This window comes from Arachis stenosperma, chromosome 9 (genome assembly GCF_014773155.1).
Source record: "Arachis stenosperma cultivar V10309 chromosome 9, arast.V10309.gnm1.PFL2, whole genome shotgun sequence".
Classification (NCBI taxonomy): domain Eukaryota; kingdom Viridiplantae; phylum Streptophyta; class Magnoliopsida; order Fabales; family Fabaceae; genus Arachis; species Arachis stenosperma.
In genome coordinates, this window is record NC_080385.1 from 9,935,180 (window position 1) to 9,955,188 (window position 20,009).

General features: G+C 34.5%; 3 protein-coding genes across 14 annotated transcripts; all 3 read right to left on the minus strand.

Moving 5' to 3' along the window:
- Window positions 1-1,695: 1,695 nt before the first annotated feature.
- On the minus strand, window positions 1,696-5,155 carry LOC130947800 (LEAF RUST 10 DISEASE-RESISTANCE LOCUS RECEPTOR-LIKE PROTEIN KINASE-like 1.1). 9 transcript variants are annotated; one of them, XM_057876508.1, is made up of 6 exons: window positions 4,870-5,155; window positions 4,394-4,572; window positions 3,477-4,301; window positions 3,154-3,252; window positions 2,504-2,758; window positions 1,696-2,350 (listed from the first exon to the last, which is right to left on the minus strand). In XM_057876508.1, exons 2-6 carry the CDS (start codon window positions 4,560-4,562, stop codon window positions 1,911-1,913), a joined length of 1,788 nt encoding a protein of 595 aa, XP_057732491.1. In that variant the 5' UTR covers window positions 4,563-4,572; window positions 4,870-5,155; the 3' UTR covers window positions 1,696-1,910. The 9 variants fall into 9 exon arrangements, with proteins under 9 accessions (XP_057732491.1, XP_057732490.1, XP_057732493.1 ...); XM_057876507.1 differs by having other exon boundaries at window positions 1,696-2,356; XM_057876510.1 differs by having other exon boundaries at window positions 1,697-2,350; window positions 2,504-2,719.
- A 735-nt stretch (window positions 5,156-5,890) lies between these two features.
- Window positions 5,891-9,325, minus strand: LOC130949022 (LEAF RUST 10 DISEASE-RESISTANCE LOCUS RECEPTOR-LIKE PROTEIN KINASE-like 1.4). The gene is made up of 3 exons (XM_057877860.1): window positions 9,262-9,325; window positions 8,708-8,839; window positions 5,891-6,738 (listed from the first exon to the last, which is right to left on the minus strand). The coding sequence occupies exons 1-3, from the start codon at window positions 9,323-9,325 to the stop codon at window positions 5,891-5,893; spliced, it is 1,044 nt and encodes a 347-aa protein (XP_057733843.1).
- Window positions 6,009-19,242, minus strand: LOC130948641 (APO protein 3, mitochondrial-like). 4 transcript variants are annotated; one of them, XM_057877467.1, is made up of 11 exons: window positions 18,741-19,242; window positions 18,529-18,636; window positions 16,363-16,472; window positions 14,412-14,893; window positions 13,736-14,166; window positions 12,017-13,609; window positions 8,512-8,839; window positions 8,207-8,367; window positions 6,845-7,069; window positions 6,368-6,738; window positions 6,009-6,227 (listed from the first exon to the last, which is right to left on the minus strand). In XM_057877467.1, exons 4-6 carry the CDS (start codon window positions 14,783-14,785, stop codon window positions 13,203-13,205), a joined length of 1,212 nt encoding a protein of 403 aa, XP_057733450.1. In that variant the 5' UTR covers window positions 14,786-14,893; window positions 16,363-16,472; window positions 18,529-18,636; window positions 18,741-19,242; the 3' UTR covers window positions 6,009-6,227; window positions 6,368-6,738; window positions 6,845-7,069; window positions 8,207-8,367; window positions 8,512-8,839; window positions 12,017-13,202. The 4 variants fall into 4 exon arrangements, with proteins under 4 accessions (XP_057733450.1, XP_057733451.1, XP_057733452.1 ...); XM_057877468.1 differs by lacking the exon at window positions 16,363-16,472 and adding an exon at window positions 17,912-18,222; XM_057877469.1 differs by lacking the exon at window positions 16,363-16,472 and having other exon boundaries at window positions 14,412-14,858.
- Window positions 19,243-20,009: the final 767 nt, after the last annotated feature.

Consider the following 20,009-nt stretch of genomic DNA (forward strand, 5'->3'; position numbering starts at 1 on the left):
TGTTTTCTTGCCATCATCATGATGGTCTTTAGACTTGCTCCATCTTCTTTTCGGTGAGTAGGTGTAGCTTCCATGGTTGCTGAGTAAAGACCGAAAGAGAAGAAGGAAATATGAGAGAGAATGTAGAGTTAAAGTAAAATCAATTAATTGAAATGGAACAAATTAATGGGATTGCTTTTACTTCCCTTGCTTAAGTGGCGTGCTGCATTAATCAAATCAATCATGTCACTCATACTCTCTCTCTCTCATTTATGTTTCCAATTCTAGCAAATTAAATTTTGAAATTCATCCCTCAATAAGAAATGGAATTCGTTGGAAGTATGGAGCCAATTTGCTTTCTTTCATTATGTTTCGGACCAAGCATTGGATCTTTGGTTTGATATGGGCTTAATGTTGAAGTTTAATAAAAACTGGCCCAAGATAGAGTATTTCAGCCATCATTTATATGGCAAATAATAACATTTGCTTTCCTGATGAGTTGTTTTCGGATCATGCATGAGGACAAATAGCAAAGCATGTTTAACTTGGGCTTGTAGCAATAATGGATCAATTTGGCCCAAGTAGCACAATAAACAATTCAGCTATATAACATAGAAAATATTCAACAAGACTGAATATGAATTTGGACTTGCAATATTTGTTTTATTTTTCGGTCCAATTATAAACCTGCATCACAAAATTATTAATTAACATATGTTAAATGAAAATTAATTAATAATTTTGTAATTAATATAATTAATAATATTTAGTCATCACAAATATTAATTTAGAGTTTTTCAAACTCATCAGTTATAATTCACAATTTTCATGCATGCAGGAAGAAATAATCCATAAGATCTTTAGGGGCAAACCAATCAGACTTACATGTCACTCAACAACAAACAGCAGAGCTTGGTGCTCTTAAAAAGATGAAGCAATTTCAATGGATGAAATTTCATCAGTGAAAGTCAAGAAAAGAAGATTCAACCATTAATGTAACGAAATTGATTACAAATTTGAATGAAACTATGTTGAATGTAAAAAGTGTCAGAAGAAAGTAGATGTGGCACATATAATCAAACACCACAATATTCAACAATAAAATAACTCTATATACTTTTCATAATCTCATCTATAAAATTATTAGTTACTAACCCAATACTTATTTTAGGTTCAGAAATAATGACATTGAAGTACCACTCCATCAAGAGATTAAGAAGAAAGAAAACTTTACAAATTCAAGACATATCTTCGAAAGAAGAATATACATACAAAAATGGAACAAACAACACAATAGAAAGTGCATCAAATTCAACAATTCATAAAGAACATGCCTTCACAAGAACCTATAACAGAAAGAAGAAAGTAACAACTCTAACAACAACCAATAAAAAAAAGGAGGACGAGCACCATATAAGAAGATTAAGTCCATCAACTAAAATAAATGTAAAAATCAAACTACCAAATAAAAATGTCATTTTATACAATTCCAACATCCAAATCTTTTGTACTACAAATTATTTTAAATAAAACACCTTTTAAATTTAACTTTAATTTACACATATTTAATTTATTTTTACAAAACATAACAATTTCTAATATTTATTATATACTATCATTAATTTACCGTCCCGCGCGATGCGCGGGTCTCATTCTAGTTATATTAAAGAAGAGAATAACAACTAACGCAATAGGATGATGTGGTACTCTAAAAGAATTCAAAGTAGTAGCACCACGATATGCCATAGCTTGTGCCTTCAAAATAATATCTATAGATATATAAATATATGCTACATCTCAATAAACTTTGAACAATAAATTTAACAAAAGAAATAGAATTATGCTATCAAGGATGAGTTCAAACTGTCAAGAAAGTGTGAATAAGAATCAAGTAACTGGAGATATAAATATGCAGTGGCAGAGAATTGAGACTAAGTTATCTGGTTGAATCCCCATGTTCCCTTCTTTATACCCTCAAGGGTCTCCAGCACTTGTTTCATGGAAGGTCTAAGCTCTTTAGGACTCTGAACGCACTGAAAGGCCAACTCTGCCACTGCTGTTACCATTTCCGTTACATCTTTATCTGAATCATAGCCAATATCTGGATCTACTAGCTCCTTCAATGTGTTATTTAACAGTTTGATTATTGCAAACTTAGGGAGGCCAACCGCCTCGCCGTGTGGGACGTCCCTCCAAAATGCAGGTTTAGATGATATGAGCTCAAACAAGACCACTCCAAAGCTATATACATCACTTCTATAGGAAACCCTGCCTGTTTGGAAATATTCCGGATCCATATAGGCATTTGTCCCTGCTGGAGCTGTTGACACATGAGTAACATAATCTGGTTGGGACCGTGAGAGTCCGAAATCTGCAACTTTAACAGAAAAATTTTCATCCAAGAGGATATTACTTCCTTTTACATCACGGTGTATGATACCTGAATCATGAAGATATGCCAATGCAGTTGCAGTTTCTATGGCAATATTCAATCTAGTAAGCCATGGTAGCTTTTCAATTTTACCTCCATGAATATGTCTAGAGACAGTGCCATTGGGGACGTACTCATAGACTAGAAAGAGTTCGTTATGTTCAAAAGAGCTGCGGCCGTAGAGTGAAACCAGGTTTCTATGGTGCAAGAGTCTTAAGATCTCGATTTCATTCATGAATTGCTTAAGAGAATTTTGCCGCATGTTGTGGAAACGTTTTATTGCAACTTCAAGTCCATCTTGAAGTTTTCCTAATATCAGTGGCAAGCCAAAAGAACAAATATACATACCTATTGTTCATAAGTCTCATATGTCGTGTATGAATTGTGATAAAAATACGAGAGTTCTTACAATTGTAAGTTGATAAGTAGTGAAATTGAATGTGGGTTGGTAAAAAATAACAACAGAAACTAAGCATAAGGTTGTAAGAATGTTGGCATGTTGCATTGTATGTTTGACATAGTAGAAACCGTGAGGATAAAAACAAAGTTAAAATAAACTTTCATAAAACCATATATATGTTTAAATTTATGCATTGAATCAATCATAAAATTTCCATCTCATATTTCATCCCCAACCAAACATCTCTACTATAGGTATAAAATTGTACAAGAATATGAAACATGTGAGCACTATTTTATTCTTTACATATATGCAGGAAGGATTTATAGTGTTAGCATGTTACCATAAAATACGCTGCCGAACCCTCCCTCTCCAAGGATCCTATCTGGACGAAATTGCATGGTAGCTTTTCTGAGATCAGCATAGTCAAAGATTCTGAAAGCTGGGAAAGATGAATGAAAGGAAAAAATAGTTAGGTGCATGTCTATTGCATACAAGTCACTTTTTATTCATGACTTTGTTCAACAATACATGTCGTTGATTAGATTAAGAATGTTTTAAACCATTATTCATTGATTATAGTACACTCTAATATGTGCACTAAACCAACATAATGGGTGGAATCCATTGAAGGGGAAAGGGACAAAAGTCAAAAAGGTTGTGCACCTTCTATTGTTTTATATCTCTCTAGTCTCTTGCCATTGAGGATATCTAGCACCTGTTCCATATTTGGCCTGAGTTCTTGTGGAAATCCCATGCAATTAAGTGCAAGCTCCGCCATTGCAGTCATCACCTGCATGATCTTATGGTCTGATTGGAAGCCAGTTCTTGGATCCAATACCTTGTCCAAAGCTTGATTTTCAATATTTCTGCCTAAAAGTGCAGCAATACTTTCTCGGTCACAACCTTCCCAATACTTAGCAAGCTTGGATGATATCAAATCGCACAACACTACTCCGAAGCTATAAACATCATTCTTGGTGCTGACTCTGCCATGAGACACATACTCTGGGTCAATGTAAACACAATTTTTTGCTAAATCACTTGAAATTGAAACAATGCTGGTGGCATTGACAGAAACATCCTCCGGAAGTTTCCTTGATAAGTGCAAGCCAGCAACTTTAGCACACATGTTCTTATCTAGCAGAATATTGCTGGAGTTTATGTTATGGTGGATGATGCCATGCTTGTGAAGATAGCTCAATGCATTCGCAATATCGATGGCGATTTCCATTCGAGTAAGCAAAGGTAATGTGCATTTATTATGTTGGATTTCACATTCAAGATAAGCAGCAAGAGTGCCATTGGAGAGATATTCATGTGCTACCAGGAATTCCTCATGATGAAAGGCATAACCGCGAAATGTCACGAGATTTTTGTGATGCAGGATATTCGAAACCAAAATTTCATTGAGGAACTGCTGAAATATTTGCCTCTTGTCATTGGATGATACTCTTTCAATTACAATCTCACACCCATCTCTAAGTTTGCCTGCATGTACTTACTATCAGAAAAGAAAATGAAAAGAAAAGAAAATCTACTCATAATGTTCATTTCATATATATATAGGGCTAGTCTCTTACCATAGTATAGATTCTTCAAGCCTATCTTTCCAAGACAATTACGTTTATTAAAATTATTTGTTGCTTGTGCAAGTATCAAGTAGGGGAAGATTTTCCCCTTTATCTGAATAACACCATTTGAAGAACTGCTAGTGAAGCAGCACTGAAGAAGATTACACCTCAACCTCATCAGGTCATTACTGTATACATATTCAAATTTAATTATTCTATTGATTTTTATGGAATTTCTATTTAAGCAATAATTTTTTAATTAAGCATACCTACAACACTGCTCAAATCAAGAAATGCTAAGTTATTTAAAATGAGCATGAGTAAATTGAAAAAGCAATGAGTTAATCACTGGATCATTAAGTAGAATCTATCACGCAATGAAAATTATGATTTAAGGGTGAACAATCCATCCTTGAAGGATTCAACTCTCTGTTCGCCAAAATAAATAATAAAAATAAGGATTATAGTTGAAGGCAGACACATACTTTCTGGGAAGTAAGAAGTTGCTGAATGAAATGGTGACTCCGATTTTCTACGGAAGAGAATTGTGGAGAGCAAACAATTGTTGACCTAATCTTGAGATCGGTTCTAAGTGATATTTACCATTCAGTGCTTGACTTATTTGATTCAGTGCTGCCCTGTTTTGTAGAGAAAGAATTGCACATTCGTTTCACAAATAATCATAACTATACAATTTTAGTTTTTCAACGTCTCTTTTAATTAATGTATCAAGATATTGAGTTGTTGTGAGTTCGTCGCTGCTACTTCCTGGAGCACACCACTCAGAAATTTCTCATGCTTTGCATAAGAATTTATTAGCTTGCTGAAAAGTCACATATTCTAGACTCTAGAGTATTAGACCTCAAACTCAAAATATCCTAAAATAAAAAACTATAAAAGAAAAAAAGAAAATGTTTTTCCTTTCTGTTTCTTTTTTGTTTTCCCAAGAAATTTGAAAGAAGAGAAAAATACAGAGCACTTGAAAGGTTTAGACTTCAGAGTCATCACTAGTTTGCACATTTACATTGGAGTTCGTCCACAATTATTTCCAGCCAAAATCCATAAGACTGCAAAGCACAAAAGGAAAATCTTTTTGGAGTAATGCTAGGAAACTAATTATTTTTAACTAACCTCAGCCAATTTTTTTTGAAATAATTTGATTTATGTTAAATTATAAACTCTTAATCTTAAATCTTAAACTATAAACCCAAATTCAAAAATTAGTTAATATTGACTAATTAAAAGTTAGTTTACTATATTTTTTTTATCTGTTTATTAACCTTGAATATTAAGAAGGAATATTGTCATTTTTTAATTAATAACATAACATTTCTATGATATGTTATTCCCAAATAAATATGAAAAATAAAATAATGAGAATTGAGGATAATTTATATAAATTACATAAAAGGGAAATAACATGATCAGTTTTGGGAATGACAGCATCACTCGTCTAATATTATAAACACATCTTCTAAATGAAAATGATAAAATCAAAAACCAACACTATGCTATTTGGTGAAATCCCCATATTCCCTTCTTTATACCCTGCAAAGTCTCTAGCACCTGCTTCATAGAGGGCCTTAGTTCCTTAGGACATTGCAGGCACTGAAATGCCAACTCAGCCACAGCAGTTATAGATTCTCCAATCTCATTGTCTGGTTGAAAACCAAGGCATGGATCCACCAACTCATGCAATGCTTCATTTTGGATTTTGTTCATGGCAAGGTGAGACAGTAATGGTACCTCATATGGATTCCATGTATCATCAACCGCTGGCAACGAAGATATAATCTCGGCTAAAACCACTCCAAAGCTATAAGTATCACTCTTGTCACAAACCCTGTGAAATTGAAAATAGTCAGGGTCTATATATCCATTTGTTCCTTGTGGAGCAGTTGAGGCATGAGAAGCAAAAGTAGCAGCCTCTTTTGAAGCTGAAACAACCAAAGGAAGCGTGCGCGAAAGGCCAAAATCGGCTACCTTAACGCACAAGTTATCATCCAAAAGAATGTTGGAGGATTTTATGTCGCGGTGAATAATTCCTGAATTATGAAGATAAGCCAATGCACTTGCAGCCTCAATTGCTATGTTCAATCTGGTATGCCAGGGTACCAGAGTGCCTTGTTTCTTACACTTTCCATGAAGATGATCGGCCAGAGTTCCATCGGAAACAAATTCAAATACTAGCATGAGTTCATGGTCATGGCGGTGACAGTAGCCATAAAATGGGACAAGGTTTTGATGGCTCAATTTGCTTAAGACTTCTATTTCATTGACAAACTGTTGAACTTTCTTGTCATTGTTTTCGCGCAAGGATTTGACTGCAATCTGTCTCCCATCTTGAAGTTTACCTAAATCGCAAAGTTCATAAAAATAAAATAAAATAAAATACAATCACCACCAGAGAGACAAGACAATCAGAATCTTTATTATTATTATTATTTGAAATCCTCTTACCATGATATACTATGCCAAAGCTTCCCTTTCCGAGTATCCTGGAGGAAGCAAAATGCTTGGTGGCTATTAAAAGTTCTTCATAGGAGAATGTATGAAATTGGAACCCAAAATCTGAAGAAAATTGTTGAGGGTGGTTTTAAATCTGTTGAGGTTGGTTCTTCCTTGTTGTGTAGCATTGAAACCAGCTAAACGGGACACACCTCATCAGGGGTAGAAAGAGTTATGCTGCAAGCAGTGCAAATGCATTTGAGGGGAAAAAATGAAAGAAAGAAGAAACCATAGATTTCTAAACAAATAGAGATTCTAATTAATGGTTATATTGACATGAGCTTAAGTTTTGTTAAGTAAACAAAATTAAAGTCCATGAAATGATCAGATATCCTTCAAAGAGTACATCTATTGTTAAGGATTTCAAGACTATATTCTCAAGCTACGTAAAATTTTTAATAGTAATCATGTATCTACAAAAACACTTCTACCACTAAGTAATCAAAACAAGGGATAAAAGAAAATACAAAAATAAGAATGTGAGTTCATATCTAAAACAAATCAAGTGCAGGACAGATTAATTAAGCTTTGCAAAACAAGAAACAGAACAAGGAAGAAAGGTACCGGATATGGATCATGCCAGAAGTAGGCAGCACATAGAAGATGGTAATTTAGGTAATACTAGTAGTCCTCTTGAGAGAACAAAAGAAGGAACTAGAAGGAAATGAGGTAACAATAATTTCACAAAAAAGTGACAGTTGATTTGCTGGTTTCCAAGAAATTAAAGAGGGACTACTGGACAAGATGTATGAAAATATGACAATGAGACGCGTTATTATTATTTAGCTCCAAACTTTAATTTACTTAATTAATTGTAAATTTATGGTCAACATATACCTTGGCTCCCATATTATCATTGGATAGCAAAGTATGTCAATGAGAAAAGAAAAATCGGGTTATTAATCTTTGCGTGGGCCACACTCTAATTTGAACCAATAACTAATATAAAAAAAATTAATTTTAATATACTGATAATGTAAAATATTTTACACAGCATTCTTTTAGATGACAATTTACACAATTAATGAAAATAGTAATTACTTTTGATGATATGACATTACGTAATTAAATGTACGTGTAAAATTGCTTTACGCTAACAATGCATCAAAATTAAATTTTATAAAATAACTCATTTATCAAAGATTTATGATATATAATTTAGGGTTTATAAAAATAAGCTACGGTGCTGCATTGAGAATGACCTTAGGTAACGACATCGGTAATAGTGGCAGTAATGGCAACAACAATGGGTCTTAATTGACAACTCCGGTGTTTACGATACTATGATAGTACATATCACTTGATTAATCTTACCGAAACAGGTTCTTATCGTTTTTGGGCAAAACAGAGGTGTAGCAGAATTGTTCACACTTCATAAATCTTGAAGGTAAATCTTTCATTTTCAGAACTAAATTGAATTTTCACAGTTTAGACAATGCCGAACTCGCAACATTCTTATACTCCTCTACGAATCCCTACACAAAAATACAAAAACATAACATCAAAATTCAGAAATATTCATGAATAAAGTGGAAAGAGAATAATCATAACAATATAATAAATTTTTATATTTTATCCCTTGTAGGATTAAGCAGGAGTTGCTTTCACGACAGACTTACTTGGTAAACCTCTTACGGTGATTGCTATTTGACAAGCTCGTTGCCGAGCCACAGGCCTGATCCTTTTCATAGTCCTTCATTCATTAACCGCTGCTTTACTTATAACTAAACTTCCTTTGCTTTTAAACTCAAAGTGTTGCTACCATTTGCTCCTGCATGCTGAAAGTACTATCTTGATAATGCCTTCACAGTTCACAGGCTCGATAAGGCATGACTTCTAATACTGCAAGTGTTTTCTCATATGATCGTCCGCGAATCTGATAAATAACTTTGCGCTTTGTCTGCCAACATATGAATATTTCTTCCAATGTCTTGTCACTCTCCTGCCCTGCAGAATCAAATCACAATGGGTTATATATTTTCCAAATTACGACTTACTAGATTTACATTCAATATTTGATGGAATATTTTGTAACCTCGGAGCTGAAGATTACAATGTATCCACTGTTGTATGCTGCTATTTTTGCCCACCAATAAACTGTTTGTTAATAAACTATGTTGCAAAGATACAGCTATTTTTGCTAAAATATCCTTACCGTACGGGTACGCGTTAAATATGTACCAAGTACGTTTGAATATGCACCGAACCAAAAAAAATTTGGCACTACGGCTAAGTTGGATTTGGGTATGTATTTATACCAAAATAGAAAAACTGCATTGTTTTAGGAGGTATTTTATTTTTCTAAACCGCACCTTTTGTTTTCAGGGTCATTTAACCTTTTTATCTTTTCTTTGATAGCTTAACCTTACCAAAAAAATGACCATTAGTCTCACTCTCCAACCCCTGTGACAGTGTAACCTCTAATCCTGGCATTGCCTTGCCGAAATGGAAGACCGATGACAGCAATCACGAGAGCACCAAAACGCAAGCTACATAATAGAGCATAATAGCACCTAGAATGACGTGAGAGAGGCAACGCCTTAGAGTCCAAGCAGGGCAACGACTATCAAAGTTAGTTTCCTTCCCTCTGGTTTGCATTTGTTCCATATTCAATGTCTCTTTCTTGTTTTTTTTTTTTTTTTATATTCCCTTCCTCCGCTGAAAATTTGGTTCTCTGGCTATTTTATTTTGCATTTGTTCCATCTTCAATATCTCTTTCGTTCTTTTTTATTTCTCTTTTCCTCTTGAATATTTGGTTCATTTCATCATTTCTGAAGCTTTTTGGTTATTTTATTTTATATATATTTTTTCAGGATTATATGTTTTTTTTCCTTTAATTTTTTTTCATGTATCTCTTTTTGCTGAATTTTTTTTATTCTTATTCATTGTTTTGAAATTATTTATCAAATGTTTTTAGAACGACCAGATTCTAACACTAATAGTGGTAGTGGAAGTGAGTCTAACTTAATAACTAAAACAATGGTCCTGCAAGATAAAAAATCTGAAAAAGGAAATGTAAGTTGGCATTGAAATTATTATAGTGGTTGTTTAAGGAATTTAATTCTAGAGTGAAGACTCATTTGCTAAAGGAAAAGGGATTTGGAATTGGTGTTTGCTCACAAAGTTCCTTGCTATTTCACAATTCAAATGCTCCCGAGCTTCATATTAAAAGCCTTCATCAAAGGTCTATCTACCCCTCTTCTTTTCCTACTCTCCTCAGGTTTTCTAGGTAGATTTTAACTTGTAGTTCTATGAACTTGAACAATTTTTGACTTCTCAATTGATTGTTTCTCTATTTGCTTCATTTCTTCAAGATAGTCAGTATTGACTTATGAGTAAACATTAATTCCAAATCCTTTTTCTCTGAACAAATGAGCCTTTACTCTAGAATAAGATCCCTTGTAACAGCCACTACAATAATTGCAATGTCAAAGTACATTCCCTTCTCCAAATTTTTTACCTTGCAGTACAGTTACATAAAACCATATTTTCAGATTGTCTAGTAACATACCTGGCATTTATGAAGTTAGACTCACTCTCACTGTCACTATTAGATTTTGTTTTTTGGGACTAGAACAGAGACTGAGAGACTAGGAGATTAGATTGAGTATTATGTTTGGTGATCAGAGGCTGAAACAAAAATTTCAATCCCAAGACACAATTTCAGTTCTTTCATGTAGCGTTTGAAAGAGAAACAGAGACTGAGAGATAGACTAAAATAAGTCTCAGTATTGTGTTTGGTGTAAAGTGGGAGACAGAGACTGAAATATGAATGAAGCTCTAATTTAATTTACACAAAGAATAAAATTGGAATTAATTAATTAAAATGAGAATATTTTAACTATAAAATGTTATTAAAATTTCAATCTCCATTCCTAAAAATTTCAGTCCCCTATGTCCCTACATTTTAGAGGTACTGAAATACTAAAAGTTTGGGGACAGATTGAAATTTTAGTACCAGTCTTTAGACAAACAAATATGATACTGAGTCTCAGTCTCCTAGTCTCCGTCTCAGTATCTCAAAACAAATGATACCTTTAAGGTTTGTTTGGACGAACTTCTACAAAAAGATATTTTTTCAAGTGATTTTTTTTAGAAAAATCTTTTAAAAAAGTAAAAGTAATTTTACGTTTAGATATTTCATGTAAAAATACTTCTTTATCTAACAATTATATTTGGATGTGACAATATAAAAGTATTATTTATTTATATATAATGTTAAAAACATTTTTTTTAAAGTAAAAAAGATCTTTTGAGAAAAAGATGTAAATTATAACTTCTAAAAAAATGTTTTTTTTATTTTTCTAATACTTTTATTTTTACTACTAAAATTTTGGCAAACACATTAAAAAATTAAAAAAAAATCATCAAAAAAATATCTTTTTCTAGACCATAGAACATCCAGTCAGGAGGGTGGATGAGATGAAAGATGGACAAAGGGCGAAAGGCAGAGGAAGACCTAAGAAGACCATCCATGAGGTGGTCAAATGAGATCTACATGTAAATGGTCTCTCTGTAGACATGATACATGACAGAGCACAATGGCGTCGTTTGATTCATGTAGCCGACCCCACTTAGTGGGACAAGGTTTTGTTGTTGTTGTTGTATCAAAAAAATATCTTTTTCTAACAACCTAATTGTTAGAGATATAATTATTAATGTTATCTTTTCCTATCAACTCAAACTTTTGGGATGAATGATTTTATGACATAATATCAGAGCTCTATATGTAGGTCAAGAGTTCAATCTTTAGAAAATTGAAAAAATAGCATAATGCAAATAAAGAAGAAAAGAAAGTCTATGCAAAAATCAAGCAAATCCAAAAAAGGCTTTTGCTCGAAGGAGAGTGTTAAGGAATATAACCATTAATGTTGTATTTTCTTATCAGTTTAAACTTTTGGAATGAGTAGTAAATAATTTCAAAACAATAAATAAGAACAAAAGAAAACATTCAGCAAAAAGGAAAAAAATAAAAATAAAATAAACATATAAATCCTAAAACCAAATAAATAAATAAATAAAATAGCCAGAAAATTTCATATACGATAAAATGATCCAATTATCAACGTGGAAAGGCGAAGGGAAAAACGCAAGAGACATTGAAAATAAGCAAAATAAAATAACCTTGATAGTCATTGCTCTGCTTGCTCTCTGTTGCATTGCCTCTCTCACGTCGTTTTGTTGCCTGGCGTTTGGGTTGGGTGCTATTATGCTCTATCACCCGTGGCTCGTGGTTTGGTTCTCTCGTGGTCATCGTCACCGGTCTTCTTTCTGGCAACGGAGTGAAAGGATTGGACAACACACCGTTACAGAGGTTGGAGCGTGAGACTAATGGTCATTTTTCATTCTGATATGTTAGCAAGGTTAAGCTATCATGGAAAATAAAAAATTAAATGACCCTGAAAACAAAAGGTTAAAAAATCTCCAAAAACACTACACTTTCTCTATGTCGATATAAAATACGGCTTAGCCGTACCCAGAAGATGTCCAAAAATTATCTTTTTGATAGTGCGTATTCGAACATTCCTAACATGTATTCAACACGTATCCATACCCGGTACGAGTACTTTAACAAAGTAGCCATATCTGTGCAATGTAACGCTATGTTACTAACTTTTACCCTACAATAAAATTTTCTGGTACATCAAGGTATCATTATTGATTGCAACCATGAATCAATCTGAAAGAAGCAGTAATATTAGTTATGGTTACTAGTGTATGTAGCTCCGAACTAGGAAGTGGTAGCATGAAGAGCACAAGTGGTTGAAAGCTGAGGCAGACAAGCATCGGGTTCCAAAGCTTGTGTGTTGTTCCCTCCAGTTTTCTTCATCCAAATACAAAGAATTGTTTTGTTGGGGTATGAAATCAAATGGCTCTTTCATTCTCTCAACTGGTGGTTAATCACCCTCTCCCTCTCCTTCATTGAAACCAACCTCCACTTTGTTCCATTTCCAGCCGATCCCGATGTTCCCATCCCTATTCATGGGATACCTGCTGCCATCCCTACTCACAATCCTCATCAATGATGGCATCACCTCAAAAGTCTAAAAACCCTAATTCTAGCATCTCCTTATATACTCCTATAAAACCCTAAAAATTGACTTTTGTGCAACCCAACAGCAACATGTACTAGCGAGATCAGTATTTGTTTCAGCTCAAACGTACTTTCACTCTAATTTTCTCTCTCAAGATTTTCTCATATGCTAAAATATCAAGTCAAAATTTCCTATTGGTCTTTGCTAATAGACACTTTCAGTGCCGAAATAGTTTACTCCATACATAGGATTCAGGCGCCATCCAACCCATTACTTTAAACCACCCACTTTTCCTCATCCATTTCTGGGATTACAACATCCCTCATCGCGCCTGCATATTTCGGTTCCAATGGTGCTCCACACTGTGCAAATAATTCAACCACTGCAGGCAGCATAATGTAGTATCTCCTTAACTCATTCACCAAAGGCTTATTATTTTGTTGATCTTGAACATGATAGACATATACTGGTGGTACCAAATCACTAATTCTAGCTTCCTGCCATGCATGCTGCCCATCCCTCATTTGGTGTTTGTAAGCTTGACAATTTCGAACTCGATGACCTTTTGGTCCAACTTGTACTTCTGGACAATATCCACAAGTTTGGACAGCATATGTTTCCATCAGTTTTGAGGATCCACTACACATTTTCTCCCAGGCTTTCATGCCTCCAACAGCAATGGCTGCAAAAAGAACATGCACAGGTCAGCATGGTTAGTTTCAGTAAATGATAAAGGATGGAATAGAATATGCGTGTCTGAAGAGAGTGGCTAAGGACCAAAAATAAAAAAAGAACTTTTTTCTGCAACCTTTGATATCATTAGGATATAGCTCCGCGGGATGTGTGTCTTTATCCATTCTCTTTCTGTTATACCGAAACCCACATGCATCTATATCTTCTCCAAGAGAAAAATCTTTTGGGAACCGTTTCTCAAAATCAATCATCTTGCCAGCAATGGAGTAGACAGGAAAAGTCCTTCTCCTGGTGGGGTATTCAGGTATGTCAAAGCCTGCCTGGACACATAATTCAACAATCGCTGGAATTCGGTCAACTTCAAGCATTTCCTTATGTGAAACAGCCCTCCCTATTCTGTCATACAAATGAAATGACTCGACAAGTGGCAGAACATGTTGGATACCTCCTCTGACCCAAGCATGCTCTTTGCTTGAAAGGCTTCCTTGAACGTTACAAGTTCTAATTTTATGGGGTGGATGGCCAACATGAACTTCCCCGCATAAGCTGCAAGAACTCCAGTGTCTCAAATACCATTGTAAAATAAAAGAATGCAAAAGGATGAGAATAAATCATTCACTTGTACTGGCTCCTATTTGCACAGTAACAAATCCTCTAAAACACGTGTTGAACAATCATATTTAGTTAAAAGCTTAAAATGCTTGATGTTGAAACTTAGTATCACACTTGAATAAAAGGTCCTACCTACAAGAAGCTAAAACAGCTCAGATAACCACAAAGAAGAGAGTTACCTGCATGTATAAATAGCAATATACTTGATAAGTCTTGAAACAGTAGATAATAGTTCAGTTCTTGCAGCATAAACTTCACCAGCAACAGGAACTAAATGTTCAACCAACAAACCATTTTCAGGAGGTTGTAAAATAATCTCACGTGCATTTTGTCTTTTCTTTCTCTTCAGTCTAGCTTCACGCTTTAGCTCATTAAAACTTCTCACAGGTGGTTTTCTCTCAGACTTCTTGAGCTTTCTTGGCAGCTCATTGCAAGTAGGCAAAGTTGAGTACGAAACACCAAAATGCCTATTTATGCCTTTGAGTCGGGCAACAGGAACTTGTATAATTCCCTCAAGGAGATTACCAACAGTTGGTACATGTCTCAACAGCATTATTTGTTACCAAGTACATATACACTAAAAAAGTATTCTCCACTTCGTCACTGATGTCAATGGAATATCAAAGCTTTGCAGATAGCATGATCATAGGAGCATTAGTACCTTAAAAAGCAAAGTTAATATTACAAATTTATCAAATGGATCACAATAACAATAATTAGGAGGCTCAATTTAAAAGAATGGACGGTTTTTAACATTCTAAGACATTAAACAGAATGGATAGTTTTTAAGATTATAAGACATTAAAAGTATTTAATGTCAAACCATTTCTTTGATAAATATTGACCAAAGAGGGAAACTATCAAGGATACATACTAGTCATCACATCACCAACAGTCAACAAAAAAAATTTTTGGTGAACTATTGGAAAGTCGTTAAAGAGATAATTCTCTTCAAAACTGATGGAAGGAGCGACATGCAACAGGAGGCAACGAGAAGATAATTTATCGTGTACAAAACAAATAAAGAGTAATTAAAAAAAAAAACTGAAATTTCGTAAACCAAATCATTAAAAGAATAAAAGCAGCTTATAAATAAGTTATTTTGTTTCTGGGTAAACAACTTAATTAAGCTCTTTTTAATAAATGGGAGTGATAAAACAACTTTTGAGGAGAAGTAATATTTTTTTACTTCTTCCAAAGCTCTTAAATAACTTTTCGGAAAGTTAAAAGCATCTTTTAAAAACTGTACCAAACAACATTAACGTGACTTTTCATAATTCAAAAGCCAAAAATTAGCTTTTGCCACTTCCCAAATGGGCTCTAAGTACAATGATGGAAACAGGAAAAAATATATTGCCCAGCAAGACCATGAACAATTCAAGACATGCAAAATTTTGCATAATATCAAAACTAAGCAAGATTCACACCCAACCCATGACACCCGCATGGAGCATATATGACCACTGGAGGAGCACTCAAATCTATAAAAAAAAAAAATGATTATGGACTCTATTTCAACCAATGTATGTAAGATAGTACCTGACTAACGCAAATAATCTAGAACAGCAATATAACATGGACAAGGGCAGTATGAGCTTATGAACGATGATTTATTTAAATATCAAATTTTCAACATCCAAAATTCAAATAATAGTGAAACTGCAAACTGGACAAACTCCTATTCAAAAACTGGAGTGTTAAATATATAGAACAAAATAGAATTCATATTCTAGATGCATAAAGTCCCAGTGGAGCAAATGTGAGCACCAAGAAAAACAATCACATTTGAAAAGATGGGCTCAATTAATTTTCCAGATTTATAACAGCAATAAGGAGGACACCTGATTTGTGTCTGCAGGGTGGAAACAACAAAAATCTAATAGAACCAATAACCTTGAATATTCTATAGATTTAAGCTATTCGTATCACATCAGTCACCACATTTTGCAGATTAAACTGAAATACCCAAAATAATAATAATAATGAACTGAATGGCATTCATAATCTAGATGTGTAGAGCCCAATGGAGCAGATGTGAGCACTGAAAAAAAGAAGTTGCATCTGAAATGATGGACTCAATTAATTTTCCAGACTTGTAGAGGTATCAATAATATGTATTGAGAAGGATACCTGGACTTGTGTCTGGAGATAGTAAATATCCAATTGAAGAAAAAAACACTTCAAACATTCCATACATTTGAGTTATTTGTATCTTATCAATCAAGCATTTTACATGTCTTCTGAAAAAAAAAATAAAAAATAAAAAATTTTTACTCTCGACATAGTGAGATATCATAAAAATTGAATATATAAATCAAGGTTAAAGTTATTTGTGTCATATTATGAATAATGAACACTTCCCCATAAGATAAATAAACTTCCTATCAAATGATTCAATTAAATATTTAAATGTGCTATGTTTTGCAATTTTTTTTATGTGAGAGTTGAGGCTACATAACCTAAAAGGCTAGACATACAGGGATAACCAAAATTTCCAAACTTTGACAGAGATGATACACAAAAAGTGCCCATCTAGTATGGGTAAGGTTGGGAGCTGCAGAGAAACTTTGGAGACAAAATTTCCGAACTACATTACCAGCAACTTTTGCCAAAAACATATTGTACACTGAAGCTTTCAATCATTAAACATCAACAGATAATACAAATCATATTCACTAATGTCACTATCAAATAGTGAAAAGGCATATCACACAAGAGAGGACCATGATATATTCGATAGTATTCATTGATCTAGCTGGTTATATGACTTAAAGTATCAAAGCACCATATGCAATTCATCTGCATCCAATAGGCCAGCAACTATTAGGGCACTGTTTAACCAGTAACATTTGACTCTTCCAGAAGCAACTAGTAGGAACTTAAAGCAATCCACATCACATTGACACAATGAAAAATCAGCTACTCTTGAAGAACACTGTCAAGGAAACAATCATTCCCAATATCAAATCTTTCACAATGTATGCATCACAACATCAATAAAAAATACTTTAACCAGCAAATAGAACAAAACTTGAGCTAAACTGAAATGAAAAAATGGACATTTGCAGCAACATTATCATGTAATAACATGAACTGAAAACATATAACTGCAAAGCAAGCTTAACACGAAAACTAGGCAAACCTTCAAAGCACGTGCAGCCATCGCCCCTTCTTTCTTTCATATTTTCTTCGAATAAAAGAAAAGAGGAGAGGGAAAAGGAAACCCACAGTAACATAATATTTAAGATAACATCTTTGTACCAAAATTTAAGCTGTATTCATCTAACGTGTTAGCAAGATGACATTGTTAACCAAAAGCAATTTGAATCTGATTCAGCAAAGGCCAAAAGGAAATTTTGACTGGAAATATCGGAGTCCGAGAACATGTTGGAGAGAAAATCAGAAATATTGGAAGGTATTTGAATCACCGCAGATAATAGAATTAAAAACCTCATCACTGTCATCAGTAAGCAAAATAAATGGTACAAGCTTAAATAATTAACAATATAATACAATGCTCAGAAAAATTTTAGAAAAAACAGAAGCTAAGCTTATAGTAACTAAGAAAAAATTTACAGAAGCTACATCTACACACAGATATTCCGCCGTTAACAATTTACAGTTAGAAATGAGTCAAAGCTGTAAAAAACAGTGAGAACTGAAGCAAAGGAGGCTACACCTATAGATGGCTGCGGCAGCGGCAGCGGCAGCGGGAGCGGGAGCGGCAACGACGGAGGGAAGCAGAGGAGCGACACAGTGCGGCAACCAAGGAGAGATTGACAGAGTCAGGGGCTTGCGACAGTTGGAAGGCGAGGAAGAGATTCACAGAATCAAAACCTGAGTGTGATGAGAGAAAGAGAGGCGAGAGTTGAGGCTTGAGAGAAAGAGAAGAAGTGACAGACTATAGAATGAAGGTGAGGCAGCGGAAGTGAGTGTGGTTGTGAGAGTAGGGCCGGCTGAATTCTTGGGCCAATCCATTTACCCGTTTAACTGCGGATTTGGGTTAGTCGAATGGTAAGATCACTGGTCCACTTAAATATGCAGCAACCCTTTATCTAGTGACAGACTTTTAAATGAAACTCCAATCCTAAGAGACCTTTAAATGAAACTCCAATCCGTGGTGAAAAAAATTTTGGTGTGTCAGATTAAAAAATACTGTGGACAATAAAAAACAAATAGGCAGGAACTCTAATAGAATCACAACTTAAAAGCTCATTCAAGCAATCAAATCCAAGACAACTATTGGAGAAGCATTAGCTATCATCCAAGATATTCAAATTCTAATGGAGAATTTACCTGAAAAAGGAATGACTTGGACTCCCAAGTTAGGAAATCGTCTAGCTCATGCAGTGGCAAAGGCAGCGGAAGCAGAAACATTACGTTCGAGCTGGAGTACTCGATCACCTGCAGACATACAAAGCATCATTAGAAAGAAGGCTAAAATGTGAAGTGAGAATTAGAAAGACTAATGTGAAAAATCAAAATAGGTAAAACGGAGAGGTTTGAACCAGGGAACAAGGCAGCGGAGTCAGAATTCAATCCAGATCATTTATGATCAGAGGCAGAGGGCCCGCATGCAACCTAAGCCGACGCGGTCACACGGGTAGGTGTTCCAGGTTTAAGTATCAACCGGATCTTCACAGGTGGGGTTGAAATTGAAACCGGGGAAATGAAAAGAGCTGGAGCTGCGGTACGATGAGACAGACGAGGTGTCAGCTGCGGTTAAAGCGGCGGCAACCTATGGAGGTTGCGGATTCGGGCTGCTGGGCGAGGGAGGGCATTGACGGCGAGGTCCCAGCTGCTGCTACGGAGGCAAGACGGTTGTGATGGCGGCTAAGACACGAACAGTCGTCGGCGGCGTCGCTATCACGCAGGGGTCCGATCACCGCGCTGGATCGCTGAGGAGAAGTGGCCGCATCGAAGCCTTGGCAAATACAGCATCTCTCACTCACCGGCAAGGGATGGGGAGCATGGATGGATTCATGGGTCTCTGTTCTGGACCTGGGCTGGACTGTTGGCCCGGCTCCTGTCCAAAAGTATTATATTTTTCATAAAAGAAAAATTAAAATTAAAATGAACTATTGAACTAATTTTTTATATTTTTAATAAATAAATAAATTATGAAATTATAAATATCTAAACTAATGTAATTTTTTTTTAATCATATCATACTTTCTTTTTTTTTTGTGTTTGGTTGATTATTGAATAGTAATTAAATTGGGTGCTGTTGTAACTAGGAGAGATAAGAATGGATGCTCATTTAATGTGTAACCCATTTTCTACGTTGAAGAGAACAAGTTCTTAGGATGAAGCAAAATAAATGTAGTTTGAAAAGTAAATTTCTCTTTGCCTATAAAAGCATGATCTGAGGCAAGGAAATATGCACAGCAATATAATAATATTCTCTTTCTTTCTCTTTCTATAAACAAATGCAATTTTTTCTCTTCTTACTTTTAATACTTCTTTCTATCTTTATATATATATATTTATGCAATTCTCTCTATCTTTACTTTTTATACTATTTTCTATATATATATATATATATATATATATACACATTACAACATATAATATTATTATATATATACAAATTATTATTGAGCTAATTATTTTAATGCTAGAATCTTATATTAATACATCTTTATTTTATATTTAATATATCTTTTATTTATTTCACAACACGTTATCAGCACGAGACTCTGATCAAATTTTAAGAAGACTCAGGTAACAATGTTTCATTATGTCGAAACTCTCTCATCTTGAATTCAATGCTCTTG